The sequence below is a fragment of the Cryptomeria japonica genome, chromosome 2 (genome assembly GCF_030272615.1).
Source record: "Cryptomeria japonica chromosome 2, Sugi_1.0, whole genome shotgun sequence".
Taxonomy (NCBI): Eukaryota; Viridiplantae; Streptophyta; class Pinopsida; order Cupressales; family Cupressaceae; genus Cryptomeria; species Cryptomeria japonica.
Genome location: NC_081406.1, coordinates 205,937,408 through 205,965,022, shown reverse-complemented (window position 1 = coordinate 205,965,022; position 27,615 = coordinate 205,937,408). Strand labels below are relative to the sequence as shown.

General features: G+C 35.3%; 1 protein-coding gene across 1 annotated transcript; it reads right to left on the bottom strand.

The window, feature by feature from the left end:
* Nucleotides 1–12,496: 12,496 nt before the first annotated feature.
* On the bottom strand, nucleotides 12,497–26,507 carry LOC131859793 (uncharacterized). The gene is made up of 3 exons (XM_059213859.1): nucleotides 26,267–26,507; nucleotides 26,025–26,149; nucleotides 12,497–12,763 (listed from the first exon to the last, which is right to left on the bottom strand). Exons 1-3 carry the CDS (start codon nucleotides 26,505–26,507, stop codon nucleotides 12,497–12,499), a joined length of 633 nt encoding a protein of 210 aa, XP_059069842.1.
* Between the last annotated feature and the right edge of the window lie 1,108 nt (nucleotides 26,508–27,615).

Genomic DNA, 27,615 nt, shown 5'->3' with positions numbered 1-27,615 from the left:
TTGTAACCCAAAAATTCATCCAACATGGACATCATCTCTGATCCATTAACAACTTGTAAGACGTGATCCATGATAGGTAAATGGTAGTTATCTTTTAAGGATGCCTAATTCAAATTTCGGAAATCAACACATATCTGGATCTCACCATTCTTCTTATGTACAGGTATAATATGTTAGGTCTCAAAGGTAACTGAGAGGGGGGGGTGAATCAGTTGCTCAATATAAATTTAAACCAAAACAACTTTACCAAATTATTACTTAATAGTGGTGAACCAGTCTGTTATACTGGTGGACAGTTTTAATAGATAAATGTAATACCAGCAAAGAATAATGCATGAAACAAAAAGACAAAGTCATCCACAACACATAACACCAATTTTTGTACATGGAAACCCTGTAAGGGGAAAAACCATGGTGGGAAACCTTACCCACAATCAGATGATACTACTGCAGATAGTAAGTGTACATAAATGGGGTCTGCACATGCAGAAAGGCCAAGCACCTAGAGCTCACTACTCAAACACAAATGGGAGTCACACTGACTATAGTTGGATGGTTAAATCCAATAAGAATGTACTGCTCAAAGTAGCATCTTCATATGTTGGATTTAGTATGGGTGTAGTTCTGATATGCTTTCACAAAAACCTAGCTTCACCTTCAAATGATGTCTGCGTGTATAGCTCTGCTTAATCTCACATATACCTTCACACAATTGCTTTTTCGCATTCCACACTCAAACTTACAATTAAGATCTTACATTTATACCATAACCTAAGACCAATTTTAGTAGGTCAGATTTTCAAGATATTACAATTAAATCATTTTACAAATAATACAATATCTGATGCAATAACCAATTGAACATGTCGGCTCAATGCATTTACAACAATAATTAATCATCTCCATACCGTGTCATGCTGATCTGGAAAAGACAAGCCTGCCAGTGCATAACCTGGACCTATTTGCTGGTAACAACAAAAATGCAAATATGAATATGCTAATAAACAATTCTCCAAGATAAGATGTCAAACAATGTCTTCGACATTACCAAATCCATGCCATTCCAAGTGTCGGTGATCATTATATCCTATTGGTGTACCATATACCAGTGATTGTGCAAAAGTCACTTGTTGCCTGTGAATGTTGCTGGATCTCCAAAGTGCTAGAGTTTTAGTAGGTGTTGACATCAATGACAAAACCATACCAAAATACCAACAATCTCCCCCTTTGGCATTGATGGCAACACAAGATGGAAAAACCATCAAAAGTGCCAAAACAGAAATGCCAAATACAAAAACCAACAATCTCCCTAAAGTAACAAGAGTTTCCTTACGTTTTTCTGTACCAATCTCTCCCTAAAAGATAATGTGTTTTTCCATAGATATCACTCCCCCTTTTAGATCAAATGCCAAAGTTGCAACAAAACCAAGTTCATATACAAAATACCAATCAATACAAATATACCAACTTCTCCCCCTGTGAAGTAGCTTCCTCATCAAAGCCGGAGTAAGAATATTTCTCTGTTAATTCTGTCGGTTGATGACAAACATCAACTTTCTAAGTATCTACCTATGGGGGTATGACCCCAAGATGTTCTCTAAGATATTCAAAAGTCTCCTTAGGCAAAGGTTTAGTGAAAATATCTGCAGGCTATTCTTTAGTATTCACATAAGCCAATTTTATTTCTTTTGCTTCAACATTCTCCCTTAGAAAATTCAATTTGATTGAAACATGTTTTATTTTATAATGTAATACCGGATTCTTAGATATATCAATTGCTACTGTGTTGTCACAATAGATAATTATAGGTTCCTTGCATTTTACCTTTAAATCTTTCAACATTTGTTTAAGCCATAAGTACCTGTGTGCAGTTAGTTGCTGCTGCAACATATTCTAATTCTGTTGTTGATAAAGATGTGCAACTTTGTTTCTTACTCAACCAAGAAACTAATCTACTTCCAAGAAAAAATGCTCCGCCGGTGGTGCTTTTTCTATCATCAATATCTCCTGCCCAATTTGCATTTGTGTATGCACATAGGTCAAAGTTTTCATCTCTAGGATACCATAATCCAAGATTTGTAGTGCCTTGTAAGTACCGGAAAATCCTTTTTACTGCTAATTCATGATTTTCTCTAGGATTACTCTGAAATCTTGAAACAATACATACTGCATTCATAATATCAGGTCTTGTTTGTGTCAAATACAGTAAACCTCCTATCATAGATATGTACCTTGTTGGATTAATAGGTGTAGATTCATCCCTTAAAGATAGTTTGTCATTTGTAGTCATAGGTGTGCTTATCGGTTTAGAGTTCTCCATCCCAAATTTCTTAAGTAATTCTTTTAAGTATTTAGATTGACTCAAGAATATACCTTTGTCAATTTGTGAAATTTGTAATCCCAAAAAGAATTTTATTTCACCAATCATAGACATTTCAAATTCTTGTTGCATTTTAATAGAAAAGTCTTTGCACAATCCATCTTCTCCTCCAAAGATTATATCATCAACAAAAACTTCTATAGCCAAGATGTCATTATTAGTCACTTTATAGTATAAGTTACTGTCAGCATTACCTTTAGAAAAACTAATCTTCAAAAGATACTTATCCAATCTGGCATACCAAGCTCTTGGAGCTTGCTTCAATCCATACAAAGCTTTTCTTAACCTGCAAACCATATCTTTGTCACTTGTCAAAGAAAATCCATCAGGTTGTTCAATGTAAACTTCCTCCTCAAGATCTCCATTCAGAAATGCACATTTAATATCCATTTGGTATACTTTGCAGTTCTTGTGTGTTGCAAAGGCTAAAAATAATCTAACTGCCTCAATTCTAGCTACCGGTGCAAAGGTTTCATTATAGTCAACTCCTTCTTTCTAAGAATATCCCTTACACACTAGTCTTGCTTTATTCATGATAACCTTACCATCTTCATTAAGTTTGTTTCTGAATACCCATTTTGTTTCAATTACATTTTTATCTTTAGGCTGGGGAACTAATGTCCAAGTGTTATTTTTCTCAATTTGTTCTAATTCTTTTTCCATAGCTTTAGTCCAATATTTATCTTCACATGCCTCATTAATTGATGATGGTTCAAATTCAGAAATAAGACATACCTCTTCATTTTCCAATCTTCCTCTTGTCATAACTCCTTTGTATTTGTTTCCAATTATCTGATCTTCAATATGATTCAGTCTTACATACCTGGTTGTCTTTGTTTGTTGTTGTTCCTCAGTCACAGTGGAATTTTCAGATGATACCGATGTAGCTGGATCTTCACTCTGTACTAGTGGATTTGATGTAGGTTCATTTGTTAGAATTTCTATTACTGGTTCAAAATCTATATACCTTGAAGTTCCTCTGAACTATTGATAAATCTTTACATTTGTACTCTCAACAATTTTCTGGAATCTCTTGTTAAAACATCTATATGCTTTACTTTTAGATGGGTAGCCAATAAATATTCCTTCATCACTTCTAGGATCAAATTTCCCAATGTACTCATCTCTTCTAATGTAACATTTACTTCCAAATATTCTGAAATATTTAAGAGTAGGAGTAATACCAAACCATAATTCATGAGGGGTCTTATCGGTTTCACCTTTGATGTGAACTTTGTTGAATGTATAGACCATTGTACTTACTGCCTCTCTCCAATATACATGTGGTAGATTTGCTTCTGATAACATACTTCTAGCTGCATCCAAGATAGTTTTGTTTTTCCTTTCAACAACTCCATTCTGTTGAGGTGTCCGAGGTGCTGATAGCTGTCTTTTGATTCCATTCACTTCACAAAATGTATTAAATTCCTTAGATGTAAATTCATCGATCTAATCTTAAACATTTGATTTTCTTTTTGGTTTCATTTTCAACCATTGCTTTGAACAATTTAAAATTTCCAAGTGCTTCTGATTTTTCTCTGAGAAAAGTAACCCAACACATTCTAGAATAGTCATCAATGATTAGCATAAAATATCTATCACCTTGTAAGCTTTTAGTTCTAGCTGGACCACATAAATCAATATGAATTAAATCAAGAGCATTATTGGATTTTTCTGGAATACTTTTGAAACTAGCTCTAACTTGTTTTCCAAATTGACATTCCTTACATACTGTATTGTGAGGTTTGACAATTTTAGGTAAATCTCTAATTGCCTTGGTAGTACTGATTTTTACCATGCAATCAGAGTTTACATGATAGAGTCTCTTATGCGATAACCAACTTTCATCAATGTGTACAATCAAGCATGACTTTTCACTGTTATTCAAATGAAAGATATTACCTCTAGTCTGATTACCGGTTGCAATTTCTAAACCAGTTATGTTCATGATTTTGCATTTTCCATTTTTGAATTGGAACTGAAATCCTTTCTCAACTAATTGACCAACACTCAAAAGATTATGTTTTAAACTTTCAATATAGTAAACATTGTCAGTGTTATGCTTACCATCGAGAGATATTGAACCCTTACCTTTGATTTGACAAGCTTTGTCATCTCCAAATCTTACTAAGCCGCCATTATATTCTTGAAAGTTCAAGAATTTACCTTTATCTCCTGTCATATGATGTGAGCATCCAGAATCAATGATCCATTCATCCTTTACTTCAATTTTAGCTGCCAAAGCCTGCTCTACCAATTGGACTGTAGGTGCCAGTTGATCTTCTGTTATAGCAATAAAAACCCATCCATTTTCTGTTGGATCTTCAACAGAATCATCAGTCACTTCTTCATCAACAACATAATAAGATTTGTCTTTATTCTTTTTAAATCTGTATCTCTGATATTTAGGATTAGGCTTGTATGTTCTTCTAGCTTCTTCTCTTAGTCTAGCATGTCTATCAGGGCATCTTGAAGCCATATGACCAATCTTATTGCAGTTAAAACATTTAAAGGGTGCTTTACCTTCATACTTACTTCCAACTGGACCTTTAGGCATTTTTCTTGCAAATAGTGCTTCAAGCTCTTCAAGTTCTTCATTTTCTTTCTTGCTTTTCTCAAGTTCTCTTGCATAAAAGGCTTTCCAATCAGATTTGTCAAATGATGTTGATTCTTTGAAGGCTAAATCTATCTTTATAGTAGCAACAGGACCAAATTCCTCAATTTCAAAGGCTGAAAGTTTTCCAATCAATGTATCCCTAGTTACTGATGTATTAGGCATTGTTCTTAACTCATTTATAGCGCTAACCTTCATTTTATATGCCAGTGGAAATCCTCTTAAAACTTTTGAAACAATTTCATCTTCACTTAAGGTTCCTCCACAACATTTGATACCCAAAACAATTTCATTTACTCTTTCCATAAAAGCATAAATCCTTTCATCTTCTTCCATTTTTAGATTTTCATACCTGACCCAGAAGCTTTCAAGTTTTGCAATTTTGACTATGGGATATCCTTCATTCAGTGTTCCCAAATGATCCCAAATAGCTTTAGTAGTTGATCTGTCTGATAATCCCATAATTTGTAACATCCTAGATGTCCTTTCCAATGCAATTCAGGTGTGTCTCCATTTTTATTTTCCATATGCCATAGTTGGTTCCATCAATTTTAGGACTGTCCTTCCTGAAATAGTTAGTAGACATTGGATCTCCTCAAGTTGTTAAACTTCTATGAAAGAGGACTAGGCTCTGATGCCAATTGTTAGGTCTTGGAGGCAACTGAGAGGGGGGGGGGGGTGAATCAGTTGCTCAATATAAATTTAAACCAAAACAACTTAACCAAATTATTACTTAATACCGGTGAACCAGTCTGTTATACTGGTGGACAGTTTTATCAGATAAATGTAATACCAGCAAAGAATAATGCATGAAACAAAAAGACAAAGTCATCCACAACACATAACACTAATTCTTGTACGTAGAAACCCTGTAAGGGGAAAAACCATGGTGGGAAACCTTACCCACAACTAGATGATACTACTGCAGATAGTAAGTGTACATAAATGGGGTCTGCACATGTAGAAAGGCCAAGCGCCTAGAGCTCACTGCTCAAATGCAAATGGGAGTCACACTGACTACAATTGGATGGTTAAATCCAATAAGAATGTACTGCTCAAAGTAGCATCTTCATATGCTGGATTCAGTACTAGTGTAGTTTTGATATGCTTTCACAAAAACCTAGCTTCACCTTCAAATGATGTCTGCGTGTATATCTCTACTTAATCTCGCATAAACCTTCACCCAATTCCTTTTTCACATTCCACACTCGATCTTACAATTAAGATCTTACATTTATACCATAACCTAAGACCAATTTTAGTAGGTTGGCTTTTCAAGATATTACAATAAAATCATTTTACAAATAATACAATATCCGATGCAATAACCGATTGAACATGTCGGCTCAATGCATTTACAACAATAATTAATCATCTCCATAGTGCGTCGTGCTGATCTAGAAAAGATAAGCCTGCCTGTGCATAACTTGGACCTATTTGTCGATAACAACAAATATGAAAATATGAATATGCTAATAAACAATTCTCCAAGATGAGATGTCAAACAATGTCTTCGACATTACCAAGTGTTTTCCATGCCATTCCAAGTGTTGGTGATCATTATATCCTATCAGTGTACCATATACCGGTGACTGTCCAAAAATCACTTGCTGCCGGTGAATGTTGTTGGATCTCCAAAGTGCTAGAGTTTTAGTAGGTGTTGACATCAATGACAAAACCATACCAAAATACCAACACAATATTGGTTGTCCAATAAGAATGATGAATGTGGAAAATTATCCTTTCTTTCAACATCTTTTGAACTTCAACAAAGATAGTATCAGATATCTTTGGGTTGTATTGCCTTTGCTTTTGACGGAAAGGCATGATACCCGACTTTAATGGAATATCATGATGAAGCTCTTCAAGGTGAAAAGACTTTAGGTCTTCATAGGAGTAGACCAAGACATCAACATATTGTTGTAATAACGCAACAAATTTCTGCCTTTCTTCTTGTGAACAACACTTTCCAATGTTGATCATCTTTGGAGTAATTTTGGTCCTGATATTTACTTGTTCAAATTCCATTGAGCCTGCAGTTGATTTTTGTTGCTTTTTGACATAGCGGTCATGCTTGTCAAACAACTTTTCTAACGAAACCAGTTTCTGCATCGATACTTTCAATTGCATCCTTTGAAGGGCACTGACTACCTTCAAAATACAAGTCATCAAAACTATTAGCAGTCTGCAAGAAATTGATTACATGACGATCGTCATTAAACACTTGCCAATGATCAGAATTGTCAGGAACAACTGGTCGAAAGAACATTTCAATAATATATGTTGATCCTGAAAAATATTTGTGAGGAAAGAAAGAGGTTGCCGATACTGCTAATAAGTATTCCCTGTCATTAAATTCATGGAAAACAATAGATATATCAAAGGCATCAAATGCCTCAATCAAGTCCCATACAAGATTACAATAATGTCATAGCCTATCACTCCTTGTCTAATATATATTCCCGACTTGACGAACTATCAACTCAACATCTCCTTGAGTATGTAAATTTTTAATCCCCTTCTTTTGGGAAACATTCATCCCCAAAAGAAGAGATTCATACTCAGCAGTGTTATTTGTGTTGTCAAACTGCAGTTTGAAGGAAAAAGGAAAAAAATTACCATCAGGAGACACCAAAACAATACCGGCTCCTAATTTGGTAGAAGAACAACTACCATCAAATTCTAACATCCAAACATCATTTGGACTACCAATGCAGACAATATCAAAATTGATAATTTCCTGTTGTGAGGTCGATGATCCCATGGATTTCGTAACAATACTCTCACAATCACTCAAAACCTCATTGAGTGAAATAACCTCTTCAATCTCAGGAACAACCTCTAACTCATCATCAACATGCAGGAAATAATTACCCATACCTGATGACTCAAAAAGAATCTAAGCTGGTGGTCATTAGATTTCACAATGGTGTATTTTGATTCTTTTTCCAGAAGTAACTTTTGGATAACCCCATTGACAGGAATATGAGCTTCAATCATATCCATGTTTAACTCTCCTCCCACATCTCTACAAAACTTTCTTCCCAATAATGTGCCATAGGAATCTAGCACATCGGCTACCAATACCATCATCTTGATCTTCTTTTCTGGGAATGCAGCAAAAGCAAATTGTGCATCCTTCATCTGACCTATTAAGGGGACTTGCTTGTTATCCATAGAAAAACATCTACCGAATGTTTTAGTCAAAGTCAAACCAAAGGCATTGGCAAATTTTGATTGCATAACATTATTAGATGCTCCATAATCGATTACACAATTACTAAGCTTATAACCATTTATCAACAAAGAGATATAGAATGGCTCTATCTTTTCTATAGAAGAAGGGAAACTCACTAAGTTATTTTGAAGTGAGTTAGACTGGGGAAGATTACTTGGGGAAGTATCATTTTCTTTAACAAACTTGACCAAACGGTCAAATTGATATGGATTAGATCTCAAAAACTCTACCTTAGACATTTGTATTTTGGTTTTCCTAGCATGGTCTAAAATATCAAATGATTGAAAATAATTCATCAAAGATTGATTTGGGTTCTCATTTTGAGAACTTAAAACATTAGGTGCACTAGTCTTCGATGCAGGTGTAGAAGAATTGACAGGTGTAGAAAAATTGACAGCAGTCGAAGAAGCACTTACACTTTTATCCTTCACGGCGTTCTTCGAGATGGAGTTGTCTTTTGGGGGATTTGGTACAGGAATCCCATGCTTAGCAATAGTTGTAGACGAATAAAAATGACCATATTCCTAAATGAATATTTTATGTTCATTTCTCTATTTAATTAAATCCAATTTAATTAAATTACCTGCATTCCTCTATTTAATTAAGTAAATTACTCAATTTATTTAAATTAAATTCACTAGACTTCTTTTTACCATTTAATGAATAAATCATTTTATTCAATTAAACCCCCCCTATCCACTTTTAATTAAATTCAAATTTAATTAAATAGTTATCCTAAATTGAATAAATCTAATTTATTTAATTTCCCCAAATTGCAACCAAATTGAATTAAATTAACTCTATTTCAATTAAATCCTATTATCCCTCCATCCACTTGCATTTTCCTACATCTCCCACTTGCATTCTAAAACCTATTTCTAATCCCTTCTAGACTCTTCTAATCGCTTCTAATTAGCCTAACCCATCTTCTAAACTTTGTCACATCCCCAAGCAAGGGGAGGTCACTTCTCAAAACCTTAAAGTCTTTGATAACCATTAAAGGCTTCAAATCTTCAACCACTTAATATCCCCAAAGTCTCCCAAACCATTAATGGTTAATTCAACCCTCTTACATGGTTAGAGACTTTTTTCCTAACTTAACCTTCATCCAACCCAAGGGTCTCATCAAGCCTTTAATGCTTTGACCATGATTATCTCTTAATCATTTGCACAAGAGTTTATCCTTGGATTAACTCTTAATCCAATGGGTAAGCCTAACTTAAGCTTAACCCTTATCTCTAGATAACCATAAGGTCTTCTTAGGCATTTAATGCCTCCAACCCCTTCTCTCAACCCAACCCTATGTTGACACTTGTCACCATTTCATTGGTGTAAATTGCAAACATGGATCCCCAACTTTCAAACTCAACCCTTGATCAAATCTTTCAATCCTGACCATCCATTGCCCTATTTTTGCTATAAATAGAGCTCTCATTCCTCCATTTTTAAGAATCAAGCATCCAAGTTTGTAGTATCATACTTATGCTCAAATACATTCAAGCTTTCATATATCATTTTTATGCTCAAATACAAAAGACACATCAGAGACTAATTCCTAGTTAAAAGAGAGGCTAAAATGATGAGCATAAAAATGACATCATGGTAAGAAGTATTTCCTTGTGAGGAAATCTACTTCTTAAGCGCTAACAACTCATTTGCTAGCTTTTGTATCATGGGGTCACATAATTCATTAAAGAAAAAGATGAATCAACAATTTGATTATTCCTAACCTTGTTAGGATCTCTCCTTATATTACCAGCAAGGATAAGATCATCTTCAACTAATATGTCCATTTGTTGCGCAATAGCCAAATCTGTAGGATTATCCCTTCACAAAAGAAAACTCACCTCTGGCAATTGAGTGTTGATAAATAAGCATTTCAAATTTCCAATGGTGGGTCGTGAAGCAGCTGGACGCGATTGTGAAATCTATTAAACTTTTCCACAAACTAATGCATGGGTTCCTGAGGTTCCTTTTTCATTTGGGTTAATTGTGCCAATATCGCATGATCATCTTCGGCAGACTTAAACCTTGCCTTAAACAATATTCTAAGGCTTTCCCAATATGTGATACAATTGTTTAGAAGATGATACAACCACTCAGTAGCGGCTCCATGTAAAGTTTCAATGAACAATCTCACTGAAACATCTTCATGCTCAACACCGAGAACCCTGCATGCAATATACAAGGCAGGAATGTGTTCATCTGGATGTTGAGAACCATCTCCCAAAAATAGGCAAATTTTTTTGTGTGCCTTTGGGAAGTTCATGTAAAGGTGCATTCAATCTCAATGGACCAAAAGTGGTACCCCAAGGGCCAACAAAAACCATCCTTAAAAGATTATATGGTGGTATTACAAAAAGATTTGCAAGTGGAACAACTGAGACTTGCAAACTTGACACCTCACTTGGTATGGGAGATCACTGTGCAGAAGGAGGAAAACATCGTGTCCGCTGCAAAGAAGAATGTGTCCGTGGAGCTGTCACAAAGGGAAAATTATGTTGCTGCAAAAAATAAAAAGTAGGATCAAAAACTTCTGCTAATCGTTGTCCACGAGTATAACTTTGATCAACTAGATTAGAATATTTGATAAAATCAACAATATGGATATTACAATGAAAAGTGAACTGCAACCCAAAAAGAAATCGGTTGCACGTCGCTCCCCAGCAGATTCACCAAAAAACTGTTGGGTGAATATTTGGTCTCTAGCGTACCAATGACAAAATATATGATTCACACATAGCTATGTTGAGAAATTAATCTCTCCTCTCATCAAGGGGAGGTTCCCTTTGAAATTTCTCCTCTAGTTAACAAGAAACTAAAATATGTGGGTAAGTTTCAGGCATATAACTCTTTCTTTTAGAGTTTATGTATTCTCCATCCATTTTGTTACATTTCTCTATCACTTTTGATACTTAAAGAAATGAACAAACTAATCCAACAAATTATACTAAAACTTACAATCAAGAAGCACAAAGTCTTTCTTGAATGTATTTCTAACTAAGATAATTATCACAAATGGTAAGCAATCCAATCTATAGCTCAAAGTCTTCAAGTGTACTTCCCCAATCCTTAAAACTACAAGTAAATATAAGCAATACAAAGCCTACCACTAATCACTTAACATCAGAAAAATTTCCCAAATCTGTAAACAACACAAAGCCTATTTGCACAATTGGAAAGCTCTTTCATAAACTTTAACAATTTCATTAAAACATTCAAGATCACAAAGAACGATTATGAGAACCAAACATAAGAATGATTCCAATCACAATCACAATATTTAGTCCACCACAAAGTTTGGAAACTATCGAATTGTTGTCTTTATTTCCTTGAATCCACTTTTTTACATCAAAAGTACAAAGTCTTAATTGAGATAAAAATTGGGCAGAGTTTTGCTAACATATTCAAGATAAAAATGTAGAAATGAGGGTTCTCCTTATATATGAAAAGAGTGGAGAAAAATGTGGGCACAATTGACTAAATCAACTGCATAGTCCGACTTGACTACAACTACAATAGAAAGAAAATATGCAGCTGCGAGAAAACTTACAACATCTACCAATGCAACTACGTTTAAAGAAAGTGTCAAAAAGGGGACACTTTATTCATCTTTCTCCTCCTCATTGGATTTCTAAAATTCATCGAACTTAACCAGAATGGATTCCATCTCAGCTTTTTCTAGTATTCAGGTAGAGTCAGTGATGATGCAAACATAGGAAATTGCATCTTCAACCTTTATGTATTTCTTTTTTCCATCTTTCAACATTGATGCAAGGACTTCAAAGCTGACTTGTATTTCTAGCAATTTATCAAACACATTCAATGAGAAATCCTGTTTTGTACAATGATCCATTGAGGAAAGAAATTATTGTATGATGGCGTCACTGGTCATAAGGTTTTGATTGTCATCATACAAGTAACAAGTAATATCAGCTATTCTAGCAAAAATAAGATCGATTTCATCATCTCCTTCCTTCTTTTCTTGATCCAGCTCCATAATCATTGACTTTATTGTTTCTTTCTTGTTAGACATTAAAGACAAAATTTGGATATATGTCTCTCTAGTTATAACTACCTTATTTTCCATGAGGATGTCAATTCTAAAATCCTTTATTTTATTCCAAAGGGTTGCACTTCTCTCAATATCTTCTATTTCTTGAGATAAGGAAGTTTTAACACCTTGCATTTGACTTTGGATAACTTCAAAGTCAACCAACAACTTAATCATTGAATCTAGAAGATGAGAACCTTCTGATTTCAATCAAGTGATCCACTCATCCAGTACACGACCTTTGATGCCCACTTGTTCCACCTTCTTGAGAGCCTTAGCATCTATTAAAGAAACAATTGGTTGAATTTCCTGAGATGATTGTGTGACCTTGAGAAGCACACTAGTTAATTGCTCACATTTATGCTTTAATTCATTCTTTTCATTTCTTTGTTGATCAACTCTTCGCATCAAAGAATTTAAAGCACTCTCAAAATCTAACTTAACACTTTCATGTGTCTCCACTCCAAGCTTTGCAGTCTGTATAGTATAATCCCCAGGTTGTATATCATCCTTATTCTTGTCTAGAGAGGGCAGCATAACCTAAGCATATTTCCTTTTGGTAGTCAGATCCACTAGTACCCGGGAAATAGTCTTTCACTTTTTAGTACCTTTAGATTTTGGTAGAGCTGATTGTTCAAAATCAAATTCATCTGGTGAAATTACCCATTTCTTTCTTTTGGGTGCTACTACATCCATCCATGGTGGTAACTCTATGTTAGTGAATGGATTTGTGGTCTCCTACTGAGTATCAACTATTATTTGAGGAGAACTCTAACTTGAAGTTGCAATAGTTGTAGATGTAATTACTTGTATCAAGGCTGAAGTGTCCAGTGATATGCCAGCTGATGTAACAACAATAGTTTCTATTGATAGTTTGTAACAAATATAGATGGAAGAGTGGAAGGTGAACTAGTAACGATCTTAGTACTTACAAGGGGTGGAACTTGTACTACGTTCGTTGTAGAAGGTAAATTAACCATATGTTGTTCTGCAAGTGCTGGCTCAATAGTTTCAGTAAAATCCAACATTGAGGATTCAATAGTGGTTGAAGGAATATCTTCCAAACTAGAAAAATTGGATAGTGTGAAATATTATTGAACAAACTCTGATTGTTGCATTTCCATATTTAACTTTTCATCATCAAATTCCTCATCTTCTTTATCTGAGTCAGATTCAATAGAATGAATAACAACCCCTGAATGAGTTGATACCTTTGAGGTGGTGGGAGTATTACTCTCTCCTTCATGTGTTGGTTCTCCATGTTGTGCTTCCTATTTTTGAGGAATTTCCCCTTCTTTTGGTTCTTTTTCCTTCTCAGTTTCCTTAATAAACTGTTGCTCTAGCTCCTTTATTGTTGTCTCTGGCACTGTTGAAGAAGACTTGCTTTTTTTAGACCCTTTGATTGTGAATTTGATTTTAGATCCTTTTCCCTTAATTGAGTTGAAGGGACTGAGGGGTTCTTGCAGATCCACTTTACTTTTGGTCCTTGTTTCAGTTGTATCTGTTTTACCAACTAGACCATCAATGTTGTCATCATCACTGAAACTAGAAGTAAGTTGTTTCATTCTGATCTTCTTCTTTAGTAGCCATGCATTGGTATTCACCAAAATAGTGGTGACTCTTTGAGTAATAGATTTACTCTCCTTCTTTGACCATTGTACAGGTGGGAGTGTAGAATCAACAATTTTTTTTTCATAATAGATTGGGTCTACTATGTCATCAATATCCTCCATGGTCATCGGGGTTTTGGCCAAATCCATATTTTCAATCTACTCCAATGTAAGGTGACTGAAATCCATTTTCCTTATGTCTTCTTTATCTCGACAATCTTCCAATATGTTTCAAACCTTTATACATGAGTTTAGTTTCTTTTGAGCTTATTTTTCATGCCACAAAAATCAAAATTATTTTGAGCTTTGAACCTCCTCATGGTATTCCATTGCATTTCCTCTTCCATGTTCTTCGCCTTGGGATTAGTCATAACTGAATACCAACCAATTGTTAGTTCCCGGAGACAACTAAGAGGGGAGGGGGGGGGGGGGGGTGAATCAGTTGTCTAATAAATTCAACCAAAACTTAATGCTTAAGACTGGTAAACCAAACTTTATGTCGGTAGACAATTTTATCAATTAATTGTAGTACCAGTAAAGATTAATGTATGAAACAGAAAGACAACAACATCCACAACACATAACACAAATATTTGTACGTGGAAACCCTGTAAGGGGAAAAACCATGGTGGGAAGCCTTACCCACAATCAAATGATACTACTGCAGATAGTATGTGTGTACAATATGGATTCTGCACATGCAGAAAGGCCAGCTTCCTAGAGGTCACTGCTCAAACACAAAATGAGAGAAACACTGACTACAATTGGATGGTTAAATCCAATGATAATGTACTGCATAAAATAACATCTTCATATGCTAGATTCAGTACCAGTTTAGTTTTGATTGCCTTCATAAAAACCTTCCTTCAACCTTCAAATGATGTCTACGTGTATAGCTCTGCTTATTTTTGCATATACCTTATTACAATTCTTTTTCCAATCACTTATCAATCTCACAAATGAGATCTTACATTTATACCATAACCTAAAACCAATTGAATAGGTCGGATCACTAAAAGATATTATAATAAAATCAATTACAAATAAATCAATATCCGATGCATGATGTTGACTCAATGCATTTACAATAATAATAAACCATCTCCATAACGTGTCGTGCTGATATGGAATAGATATGCTTGTTGGTGCATAACTTGGACCTATTTGTCATAAACAAAAAACATGCAAACCCAAATAAACAAATAACCAAATTGCCAAAACCAAGTGATCAAATAATGTCTTCGACATAACCACGTAGTCTCCAAGTCATTCCAAGTGCTTGTGAACAATATAATCTATCGGTGAACCAAATATTGGTGACTGTGCATAAGTCTCTGACTTGTCAGTGGACATAATCAAAGATCTCCAAGTGCTGATAAGTGTTGACAAGTGATGATAGGTGTTGACATTAATGACAAAACCATATCAACATATCCAAAATACCAATAATCTCCCCCTTTGGCATTGATGGCAACACAAGATGGAAAAACCATCAAAGTGCCAAAATAGAAATGCCAAAAACCAAAAACCAACAATCTCCCAAGAGATCATAAACCAAAAATGAAAATACAGATACAAAGAGTAATCAATCTCTCCAACAATCTCTCCCCAAAGTAACAATCTCTCCCCCAAGGGATAATGTGTTTTTCCATATCAATCTCTCCCCCTTTGATATCAAATGCCAAAGAATTACAAAAACCAAATTAAATACAAAATACCAACTCATTCAATATACCAACTACTCCCCCTGAGAAGTAGCTCTCCTCATCAAAGCCAAAATAAAAGATTTCTCTGTTAATTTTGCCAATTGATGACAAACATCAACTGTATAAGTCTCTACCAATGGAGGTAGGACTCCAAGTTTCTCTCTGAGATATTCAAAAGTTTCCTTGGGCAAAGGCTTTGTAAAAATATCTGCAATCTTCTCTTTAGTATTCACATAAACCAATTTCACTTCTTTTGCTTCAACTTTCTATTTTAGAAAATTGAATTTGATAGAAACATGTTTTGTCTTAGAGTGAAATAAGGGGTTCTTTGATATATCAATTGCTGCCATATTATCACAATAAATAGTTATAGGTTCCTTGTATTTTACCTTTATGTCCTTCAACATTTGTTTGATCCATAATACTTGTGTACAATTAGTTGCTGCTGCAACATATTCTGATTTTGTTGTTGATAGACTTGTACAACTCTATTTCTTGCTCAACCATGAAATTAGTTTGCTACCAAGAAAAAAATGCTCCGTCGATGGTGCTTTTTCTATCATCCACATCTCCTGCCCAATTAGCATATGTGTATGCACATAAGTCAAAATTTTCATCTCAGGATACCATAAACCAAGATTTGTAGTGCCTTGTAGGTACCGGAAAATCCTTTTCACTGCTGATTCATGATTACTCTGAAATCATGAAACAATTCATACTGCATTCATAATATCAAGTCTTGTTTGTGTCAAATATAGTAAACCTCCTATCATAGACTTGTATCTAGTCAGATTAACAAGTGTTGATTCATCCTTCAAAGATAATTTATCAGTTTTAGTCATAGGTGTGCTTACCGGTTTACAGTTTTCCATGCCAAATTTCTTTAGTAATTCTTTAAATTACTTAGATTGACATAGGAATATACCTTTATCAGTTTGTGAAATCTGCAATCCTAAAAATAATTTTATCTCTCCAATCATAGACATTTCAAATTCTTGCTGCATTTTGTTAGAAAAGTCTTTATACAATCCATCTTCTCCTCCAAAGATTATATCATCAACAAAAAATTCAATAACCAAGATGTCATCATTAGTCACTTTGTAGTATAGATTATTGTTAGCATTACCTTTAGTGTATCCAAGCTTCAAAATATATTTGTCCAATCTAGCATACCAAGCTCTAGGAGCTTGTTTCGATCCATATAAAGCTTTCCTTAACCTGCAAACCATGTCTTTGTTATTTGTCAAATAAAATCCATCAGGTTGTTCAATATAAACTTCTTCTTCAAGATATCCATTTAGAAATGCACATTTAACATCCATTTGATATACTTTGTAGTTTTTGTGTGCTGCAAAAGCCAATAAAAGTATGTCTACCTCAATTCTAGCTACCGGTGCAAAGGTTTCATTGTAATCAATTACTTCTTTCTGTGAATATCCCTTACACACTAATCTTTCTTTGTTTCTGATTACCTTACCATCTTCATTAAGTTTATTTCTAAAAACCCATTTAGTTCCAATTACATTTTTATCTTTAGGCCAGGGAACTAATGACCAAGTGTTTTTCCTTTCAATTTGTTCCAATTCATCTTCCATAGCTTTAATCCAAAATTTATCTTCACATGCCTCATTAATTGATGTAGGTTCAATTTGAGAAATAAGGCATACCTCTTCGTTTTCCAATCTTCCTCTAGTCATAACTCCTTGAAATTTGTTTCCAATTATCTAATCTTCAGAATGATTCAATCTTACATACCAAGGTGTTTTTACTTGATGTTGTTCTTCAGTGACTATTGAATCCTCAGATGATGTTGGTGTAATTGGATCACCATTATGTACTGGTGCATTCATAGTAGGTTTATTTGTGATCATCTCTATTGCCGGTTCAGAGTCTGTGTACCTTGAATTTCCTCTAAACTGTTCATCAATCTTCACATTTGCACTCTCAACAATTTTCTGCAATCTCTTGTTAAAACATCTATATTCCTTGCTCTTAGATGAATAACCAATAAATATTCCTTCATCACTTCTAGGATCAAATTTGCCAATATACTCATCTCTTCTAATATAACATTTACTTCCAAATATTCTGAAATATTTAAGAGTAGGAGTATTACCAAACCATAGTTCATGTGGGGTCTTATTGGTTTCTCCTCTGATGTGAACTCTATTGAATGTATAAACTGTTGTATTGACTGCTTCTCTCCAGTATGTATGAGGTAGATTTTCTTCTGATATCATACTTCTTGCTGCATCCAAGATAGTTCTGTTTTCCCTTTCCACAACTCCATTCTGGTGGGATGTCTAGGGTGCTCATAACTATCTTTTGATCCCATTCACTTCACAAAATGTATTAAATTCCTTAGATGTGAATTCACCTCCTTGATCTGATCTCAAACATTTAATTTTCTTGCTGGTTTCATTTTCTACCATCACCTTGAATAGTTTGAATTTCCCAAATGCTTCAGAATTTTCCCTGAGAAAAGTAACCCAACACATTCTAGAATAGTCATCAATGATTAGCATAAAATACCTATCTCCTTGTATACTTCTAGTTCTTGCTGGACCACATAAATCAGTATGAATTAAATCAAGAACATTGTTAGACTTCTTTGGAATACTCTTGAAAGTTGCTCTAACTTGCTTTCCAAATTGACATTCCTTACATACCGGATTGTGAGGTTTAACAATCTTAGGTAAATCTCTTACTGCCTTAGTTGTACTTATTTTCACAATGCAATCAAAATTTACATGACAAAGTCTCTTATGCCATAACCAAATTTCATCAATATGTGCAATCAAACATGCTTTCTCATTGTTGTTTAAATGAAAGATATTACCTCTAGTCTAATTATCGGTTGCAATTTCCAAACTAGTTCTATTTAAGATTTTGCATTTACCATTCTTGAATTGTAACTAAAATCCTTTCTCAACTTATTGACCAACACTCAAAAGATTATGCTTCAAACCTTCAACATAGTAAACATTATCAGTATTGTGCTTACCATCAAAAGATATAGTTCCCTTTCCTTTGATCAAACAAGCTTTATCATCTCCAAATCATACTAGACCTCCATTGTAATCCTGAAAGGTTAATAATTTACTCTTATCACCAATCATATGATGTGAACATCCTGAATCAATAATCCATTCATCCTTATCTTCAACTTTAGCTGCTAGGGCTCTATCGGTTGAACAGTAGGTGTCGGTTGATCTTCTATTATAGCAACATAAGCCCATCCATTGTTTGTCGAATCCTCATCAGAATCATCAGTAACTCCTTCATCAACATAATAACAAGATTTGTCTCTATTCTTCTTAAATTTATATTTTTGATAATCAGAGTTAGGCTTATATGTTCTTTTAGCTTCTTCTCTTAATCTTGCATGTCTACTAGGACATCTAGAATCCATATGACCAATCTTATTATAGTTAAAACATTTAAAGTGTGCTTTACCTTCATACTTACTTCCAATTGGACCTTTAGGAATTTTCCTTACAAATAGTGCTTCAAGTTGTTCAAGTTCTTCATTTTTCTCTCCTTCTTTCTTCAAGTTCTCTTGCATAGAAGTCTTTCCAATCAGATTTATCAAATGATGATGATGATGATGATGCTATAGTTGATGATGATGCCTTGAAAGATAGACCTGTCTTAATAGTAGTAACAGGACTAGATTCCTCAAGTTTAAAAGCTGAAAGTTTTCCAACCTAGGTGTCTCTAGATACTGATGCATTAAGTATTGTTCTCAATTCATTTATAGTAGTAAATTTCATTTTATATGTCGGTGGCAAAGCTCTTAAAACTTTAGAAACAATCTCATCTTCACTTAAGGTTCCTCCACAACATTGTATACCCAAAACAATTTCATTTACTCTTTCCATAAAAGCAAAAATTCTTTCTTATTCTTCCATTTTTTAGACAATCATACCTGACCCGAAAGCATTCAAGTTTTGTAATTTTGACTGTGGAATCTCCTTTATTCAATGTTTCTAGTTTGTTCCAAATATCTTTAGTAGTAGATCTGTCTAACAATCCCATGACTTACTGATATGATAATATGCTTAAAAGTGCTTCTCTTGCTTTGCAATCATTTTCCTCATCTTTAGCCAAGTTAGGTGGATTAGGTTGGCCTTGAGTAGGAGCAATATAGCCATTCTTTGTTACATCCCATATGTCCTTTTCAATGCAATTCAAATGTGTCTCCATCCCGATCTTCCATATGCCATAGTTAGTTCTGATAACTCAATGATGAACGAATAGTACCAAACTGGTACTGAGAGGGGAGGGGTGAATCAGTACAAACAAAAACCTCAGTCTTAAAATAGTTTGACAACAGACACTCCAAATTACTGGTAAACAGTGATACCGGTTTGAAACAGAGTGTAACCGGTAAAGCTAAGAGTGACTGAAACAAGCATTAACCGATTAATCACTTAGCTTTCCACTTAACTCAAAACTACACTACCATTTCACCCTTATGCATGAACAGGTAATCTATCATCAAAACATAATAACAACTAGTTCAACATGTTTTATTGACAAGCATAAAACATAGAACCATCACATGCTTGACAGACAATAACAAAGCATCACAAGATAAAAGCATCACACATGACACACATATTTTTCATGTGGACACCTAATTGGAAAAAACCACAGTGGGGATGAATACCCACAAGCTATTTTTGAACTCTTTAGAATTCCACTTTGTTAGGAGCCTTGTCCGGTTAGAGACATTATAATAGGTTCTACTAGGAACTGATCCTGTTAGGGATCACCTGATTAAGGGATGGCTAGAATACCTGGTTAAGGGTTAAACCTTGTTAAAGGTTACCTTGTTAGAGGATTTCAAGAACTCAATAGCTAAAGGATTTCACTAACTCAATAGCTTTGAGTTACCTTGTTAAGGGATTTACAACAAGCCAGTTAAGGCTACCTTGTTAAGGGATTTCACAACTGTTGAAGTGGTTAAAGATCAATAGGTATATCAATGATCTGATGATAGCACTCAATGCCAATGCAGATCTGCTTAAGCTCCTCTTCACCTTTTGCACTTACACTCTATAGGTATCACTTCTCTCCTCTGGTTTGGTAAGAATCACGTATCCTTTCTCTTGGATACACACAAACAACTTTTGCCAACAACTTTAGAAAGAAACACAATATCGACCTTATAGGAAACAGACAGGTCGGAAGCATAAACCCTAAACCCTAAACCTGTTAGGTTAAGCAATTCAAACGATTCAATCCTGACCATTGAGCATATTGCATTAAATGCAACATTTCTTGATCCAATCTCAAGACTTTCTCCATCATCCATTTTCCACTGATTTCATGGCGGTTGATAACCCATCACGTGTTATCACCATTTACAAACTTCGCACATTCCCGAGGTAGATAGGGATAGTCTTCTTCATGCAAGATCCTTCACATGCACAAGACTTACGTGGCAACATGATCTGTTCTTCGTTACCATGTTAACTCATCACACAAAGATCACTGATTAAGTCACACAGGCTTGAGGCACTTCAACTAGAAACCCTAACACTACCAACTGGTAGTCACACAAGGGTTCCATATACCAGTTCCCATAACAACATGCCGGTTCACCATGAACAAATATATGGCTTCACTTTGGCATATATATCGGTTCTCACATATGCTAGTTCCCTTTTGTCACCTATGTCGATTCACTTCATATCACATATTGACATCAATGACAACATACAATATCATTATGTCCTCATACCGGTTCACATAATGCCAACAAGTTCCATCAAGTTTTGGATTGTCCTTCCTGAAATAGTTAGAAGACATTGGATCTCCTCGAGTTGTTAAACTTCTGCAAAAAGAGGAATAGGCTCTAATACCAGCTGTGGATTTGATACCAACTGATAGGTCCCGAAGACAACTGAGAGGGACGGGGGGGGGTGAATCGTTTTTCCAATAAATTCAACCAAAATTAACTTAACCAAAACTTAATGCTTAAGACCGGTAAACCAAAATTTATGCTGGTAGAAAGATTTATCAGTTAATTGCAGTATCGGTAAAGATTAATGTATGAAATAGAAAGACAACAACATCCACAACACATAACACAAATATTTGTACGTGGAAACCCTGTAAAGGGAAAACCCACGCTGGGAAACCTTAGCCACAATCAAATGATACTACTGCAGATAGTATGTGTGTACAATATGGATTCTGCACATGTAGAAAGGCCAGCAACCTAGAGGTCGCTGCTCAAACACAAAATGAGAGTCACACTGACTACAATTGGATGATTAAATCCAATGATAATGTACTGCATAAAATAGCATCTACATATGCTAGATTCACTACCGGTTTAGTTCTGATTGCCTTCACAAAAACCTTCCTTTAGCCTTCAAATGATGTCTGCGTGTATAGCTCTGCTTATTTTTGCATATATCTTATTACAATTCTTTTTCCAATTGCTTATCAATCTCACAAATGAGATCTTACATTTATACCATAACCTAAGACCAATTGAATATGTTGGCTCACTAAAATATATTACAATAAAATCAATTACAAATAAATCAATATCTTATGCATAATGTCATCTCAATGCATTTATAATAATAATAAATCATCTCCATAACATGACATATTGATCTGGAATAGATATCCCTGTCGGTGCATAACCTGGACCTATTTGCCGATAACAACAAATATGCAAACCTGAATAAACAAATAACCAAATCACCAAAACCAAGTGAACAAATAATGTCTTTGACATAACCAAGTAGTCTCCAAGTCATTCCAAGTGCTGGTGAATAATATAATCTGTTGGTGAACCAAACACTAGTGACTGTGCATAAGTCTCTGACTTACCGGTGAACATAATCAAAGATCTCCAAGTGTTGATAAGTGTTGACAAGTGATGATAGGCATTGACATCAATCAAAAAACCATATCAACATATCCAAAATACCAAAACCAATAGATTCCAAGAACTTTAAGCCAGTCTTATGAGCTTGTGACTACTTTTCATGCACATAAATCAATTGTCAACATAGTTCCATGAGTATAATTTTGTCAAATGGATATCTTTGCAAAATGAAAGGTTATCTTTAGAAACATCCTATCCAGATGTAAGTGAATGTAGGGAACTGAAGAAAGGCACATCCAAAATTAGAAAGCTTGCTATATGTTGCCTTTGATAGTCTCTTCTTCTACAAGTCTTTATCAAACATACAGTTGCATACAACAAAGAAAGCATCATTGACTATTTTGAAATGACTCACTTGATTATTGATCATGAGTTGATCATAACAATTCCAGACATGTACTAACCTCTTGTCACCTTTTGTACATAAACCTGGATATTTCCTCATGGAGGCGGCTTCATATACAAGGTATGAGGTCATATAGAATTTCAGTGTTATTTTAACCTCCTTCAATTGTGCATAGAGTGTGTCACTAATATGCTCACCCCAATCTATCTTGGTAGCTCCTTTCCTAATTATATTCATATAATAACACATCCAGCTTTGAAAATAGTCAGAATCTTTCAGACCCTTTATCCATGCGAGCATGGTAACAATATCATTATATTCCTCATTGAAGTCACTTCTATGGAAATATTTTGGCCATCTTGAAGTGGTGGAATTTCTAGTAGTAGAGAGAAAAACTGTATTAATTACTTTCTTACACTTTACCTCATTTTTCTCAAAATATTCTTGAGCACTTTCTTGAGTAATGTCAGCCACTTCCTTGACTGGAGAGCTCTTGAATACACTATTAAAGAAAACACTGTCTAATGCCATAACCACATTTTGATCGACATATTTTACTTGTCTTGTATTTGGATCAAAATGATCCGCCACTGCAAGTACAAAGTCCAGATCATGAGTTGCGAATGGGAAGGAAGCATATTTGTGCAGCTCTGATTTGATCAAGTTTTTCAAGCATGAAGGAGCTTTCTCAACTCGATCAATAAACTCATGAATATTGAAATGACCAATTTATGTATCCTTTATCTCCTTGATATTGGATTCAACTGAGCTTTCTGGATACATATTCAAGTATTTATCATACTTGTACTTCATCTTTTTTGCTGATGGTTTGCTTGGTGAGGATTCCAATTGACTTGAGGAAGGCTCTGATTTTTCTTGAGAGGGATTTGACATTTGCAAAGGACTACATCCAACACTAGGAATTATCTTTTTTGACAATTATCATCCTCAGAAAATTGAATTTTATGATTTTAGCCGCACTGAAATCGAGGACAACAAAATGGATGGTTGTATAGAGAATAAAGTGATACTACAAATATCCAACTCCCCTTATAATGATATGGTCTTGCTTTCAAAATGTTAAAATGCCATGGTTATGACGGAACCATAGGCTTGGGGGCACATGCACAAGGCATCTTTGAGCCCATACCGCTTACATAAAATCCTAAAAATTGGGGTTTGGGATACATTGGATCTACAAGGTATTGATTTTAAGATAGTACTCGTTAACCACAGGAAAACATTAGATCTGTTGCCTTCCCAACCATAGACGATAAGCTCTTATTTTCACCCTCAAGAACGCTACATAAATTTCTCACTATCAATTGATCTTCTTGTACATGAATTTGATCTACCTGATTATGATCGAACTTGTTGTCTTATCTCTATTCCAAAGAGGGAAGACCATGACCATATATATACGTTGAAATGAGATATCCAAGATTCGGCTCTCATCAAGGAGGCACGACTTTCGTGAAGCATCACATGCCTTCAAATGAGGGGTGGCAGACTTTAACCAAAAGTCAGCCCCTTCGAAACAAATCCGATAAGTCAAACTCGATAATGTATGTTTAATCATTAAACCTGATAATGCATATGTGACTTAATAAAGATATTAAAGGATTAGTATAAGTTATAGATTCATTAAATGTGTAAGGCCAATAGTCCATTCACACATTTGATCTTGCTGAGTTGGCCTGTAGGATTTCTACCAACACTATATCATCAATAATCCCTCTTAACTAGGGAGGAATCCTTCTTAATCTCTACAAGTCACACCACCTCATCGTGATGACTAACATAATGACTACACTCATGTGAATGAAAGAAGCTTATCACCTCATTGAGATAGTATATCACCTAATCGTGATGTTTGACCACAATGACTACTCTCCAAGGGTGAATACACACAAATGCTAATTCATGGAGTATCTCACATGACATCCACCATACCTACTCGCAGAGGGTGGAACAAGGGTTGGAACCTCAAACTTCTCTCACAGAGAAGAATGCACAACAAGGGCTAATACCTCAACCTTCTCTCACAGAGAAGAATGCATAACAAAGGTTGGAACCTCAAACTTCTCTCACAGAGAAGAATACACAACAAGGGCCGATACCTCAAACTTCTCTCACAGAGAAGAATGCATAACAAGGGATGAAACCTCAAACTTCTCTCATAGAGAAGAATGCACAACAAGGGTTGATACCTCAAACTTCTCTCACAAAGAGGAATACATAACAAGGGTTGAGACCTCAAACTTCTCTCATAGAGAAGAATTCACAACAAGGGTTGATACCTCAAAATTCACTCATAGAGAAGAATGCATACTAAGGGCTGAAACCTCAAACTTCTCTCATAGAGAAGAATGCACAACAAGGGCTGATACCTCAAACTTCTCTTATAGCGAAGAATGCATAACAAGGGTTGATACCTCAAACTTCTCTCATAGATAAGAATGCATAACAAGGGTTGAAACGTCAAACTTCTTTCATAGAGAAGAATGCATCTCTACCTTGCCTACTTACAGAGGGTGGATCCACCATACCTACTTGTACACGGTGGATTGAGGAATTTCACCTCAAACTTCTCCCAGAGAAGAATGCATTAACAAGGGATTGAACCTCAAACTTCTCCTCACAGGGAAGAACTCATTAACAAGGGATTTCACTTTAAACTTGTCTCTCTTAGAGAAGAACTCATTAAAAGAGATTGTACCTAAAACTTCTCTCTCATAGAGAAGAAACCATTAACAAGGGATTGCACCTCTAACTTCTCTCTCTCAGAGAAGAACTCATTAACAAGGGCTTTCACCTTAAATTTCTCCATCACAAAGAAAAATGCATTAACCAAATCTTCATTATGACGTGGCTCCCTCTGAAGTTGAAATGTTAGGCTCCCTCTGAAGATGAAATGTTAGGCTCCCTTTAAAGCTGAAAAACAAGCTCCCTCTTAAGAAAATATCAACCTTCTGACCCCTTCATCCAAGGTTACTTATGACGATATGTCAGACTCCCTCTGAATGTTGATTCTTCCTCTATGAAGAAATGCAAGCAATCTTCCTTCCTTGAATAGAGATTCGTCAATGCCTGAACCTTGGGTAGAGTGACTGCCAATGAAAAGCATAATTCTGGTAGTAGTGCCAAGCACACAAGACCCAACCAATCCCGCGGCCACACTAAGAGTAGTGTCAGTGCAACATGCAACTCTTGCATCCATCTGTACTGCCCACAAATCCTTTTGCAACTCTTCCAAAACCAAATTCAAAGTGAATTCACACTGGGAAGCTAGCAACAAGAATTAGGCGATGCTTTGAGAAAAGAGGCCATCCTTGAAGATGACTACATTGTCAATAAATTTGCAAATAGTGACAAGTGTTCTATCAATCTGCTACCACAAATTACAATTGGGAACAATACTAGACATACTAAGCCAATAATGCTTGACCATGTGGCACTCATCCGGATTGGCAATCGAACCAGCCTCAATCTCTTCCAAGGCCTTAAAAATGTTTTGAAACTTGGGTTCCAATACCTCCATGAATTCATCCGTAAACCCCATTTGGCTGACATCGATATACAATTTGAGCTCCTTGTACTGATAAAGCCAATCCAAGTACCAATTCCATAGGGTTGCAGACTCCATCTCTAGCCCTTTCTTCTTCTACAAATAATTTGTATCGAGAACAGAAACCTCTCCAGCCACAATAGCCTGAGTTCGATTCACAAGCCGACATCTTTCAATGCTGATAATGTTGAGCTTTGAAATCTTGGGTGAAATCCTATGACTGGGCAGTAGACAACTTTTTGCACAGGTTGTTGTTTGTGTTTTCCCATAAAATTTCAGGCACAAAGGATTTTAGGCATTCATACTTGTTCTTGAGGCCTGGGGAGACTCGATCCCCTAATTGCCACCTAATTTATTTAGATGCTTGACCGATGCCACTATGAAGGGTGAAGGTCAGTGAGTGTAATCGCTACATTATCCTCTATAGTCACCTTTCGATCTGGAAGAGATCTTAAATCTACAATTGTTTGTGATTGAATTTCCCTTGAGAGCACAAGATCTACCCTCAAGTGGTTTAGCTCTATAGAAGGAATCCACTCTGATACCATGTTGATTTCAAGGTAGTGCTCATTAACCACAGGAAAACATTAGATTTGTTGCCTTCCCAACCATAGATGATAATATCTTATCGTCACCCCTGAGCATGCTACATAAATTTCTCACCATCAATTGATCTACTTGTACATGAATTCGATCTTCCTGATTATGATTGAACTTGTTGTCTTATCTCTGCTCCAAAGAGGGAAGACCACGACCATATATATATGTCAAAAGGAGATATCCAAGATTCATCTCTCATCAAGGATGCATGACTTTCATGAAGCATCGCATGCCTTCAAATGACGGGTGGCAGACTTTAACCAAAAGTCAGCTCCTTTGAAACAAATCTGATAAGTCAAACTCGATAATGTATGTTTAATCATTAAACCTGATAATGCATATGTGACTTAATAAAGATATTAAAGGATTAATATAAGTATAGATTCATCAAATGTGTAAGGCCAATAAGCCATTCACACATTTGATCTTGTTGAGTCGGCCTGTAGGATTTCTACCGACGCTATATCATCAACACAAGATGGAGAAAAATATCCCTACTAGATTCCCCAACAATTCAAAGTTTGACAATAACAAGAGAAAGTCAGATTCCTAGATCAACTATCAACACATTGCAAATAAATTTTTA

What these genes read in the sequence shown, in the direction of transcription:
- LOC131859793 (XM_059213859.1), bottom strand. Translation starts at nt 26,507, where the DNA reads ATGGAGTCTGCAACCCTATGGAATTGGTACTTGGATTGGCTTTATCAG. An exon ending in GTCTAGTATTGTTCCCAATT is followed by an intron (nt 26,150 to 26,266) that starts GTAATTTGTGGT and finishes TCTTGTTGCTAG; the next exon opens with CTTCCCAGTGTGAATTCACT. An exon ending in TTAGTGTGGCCGCGGGATTG is followed by an intron (nt 12,764 to 26,024) that starts GTTGGGTCTTGT and finishes TATACTATACAG; the next exon opens with ACTGCAAAGCTTGGAGTGGA.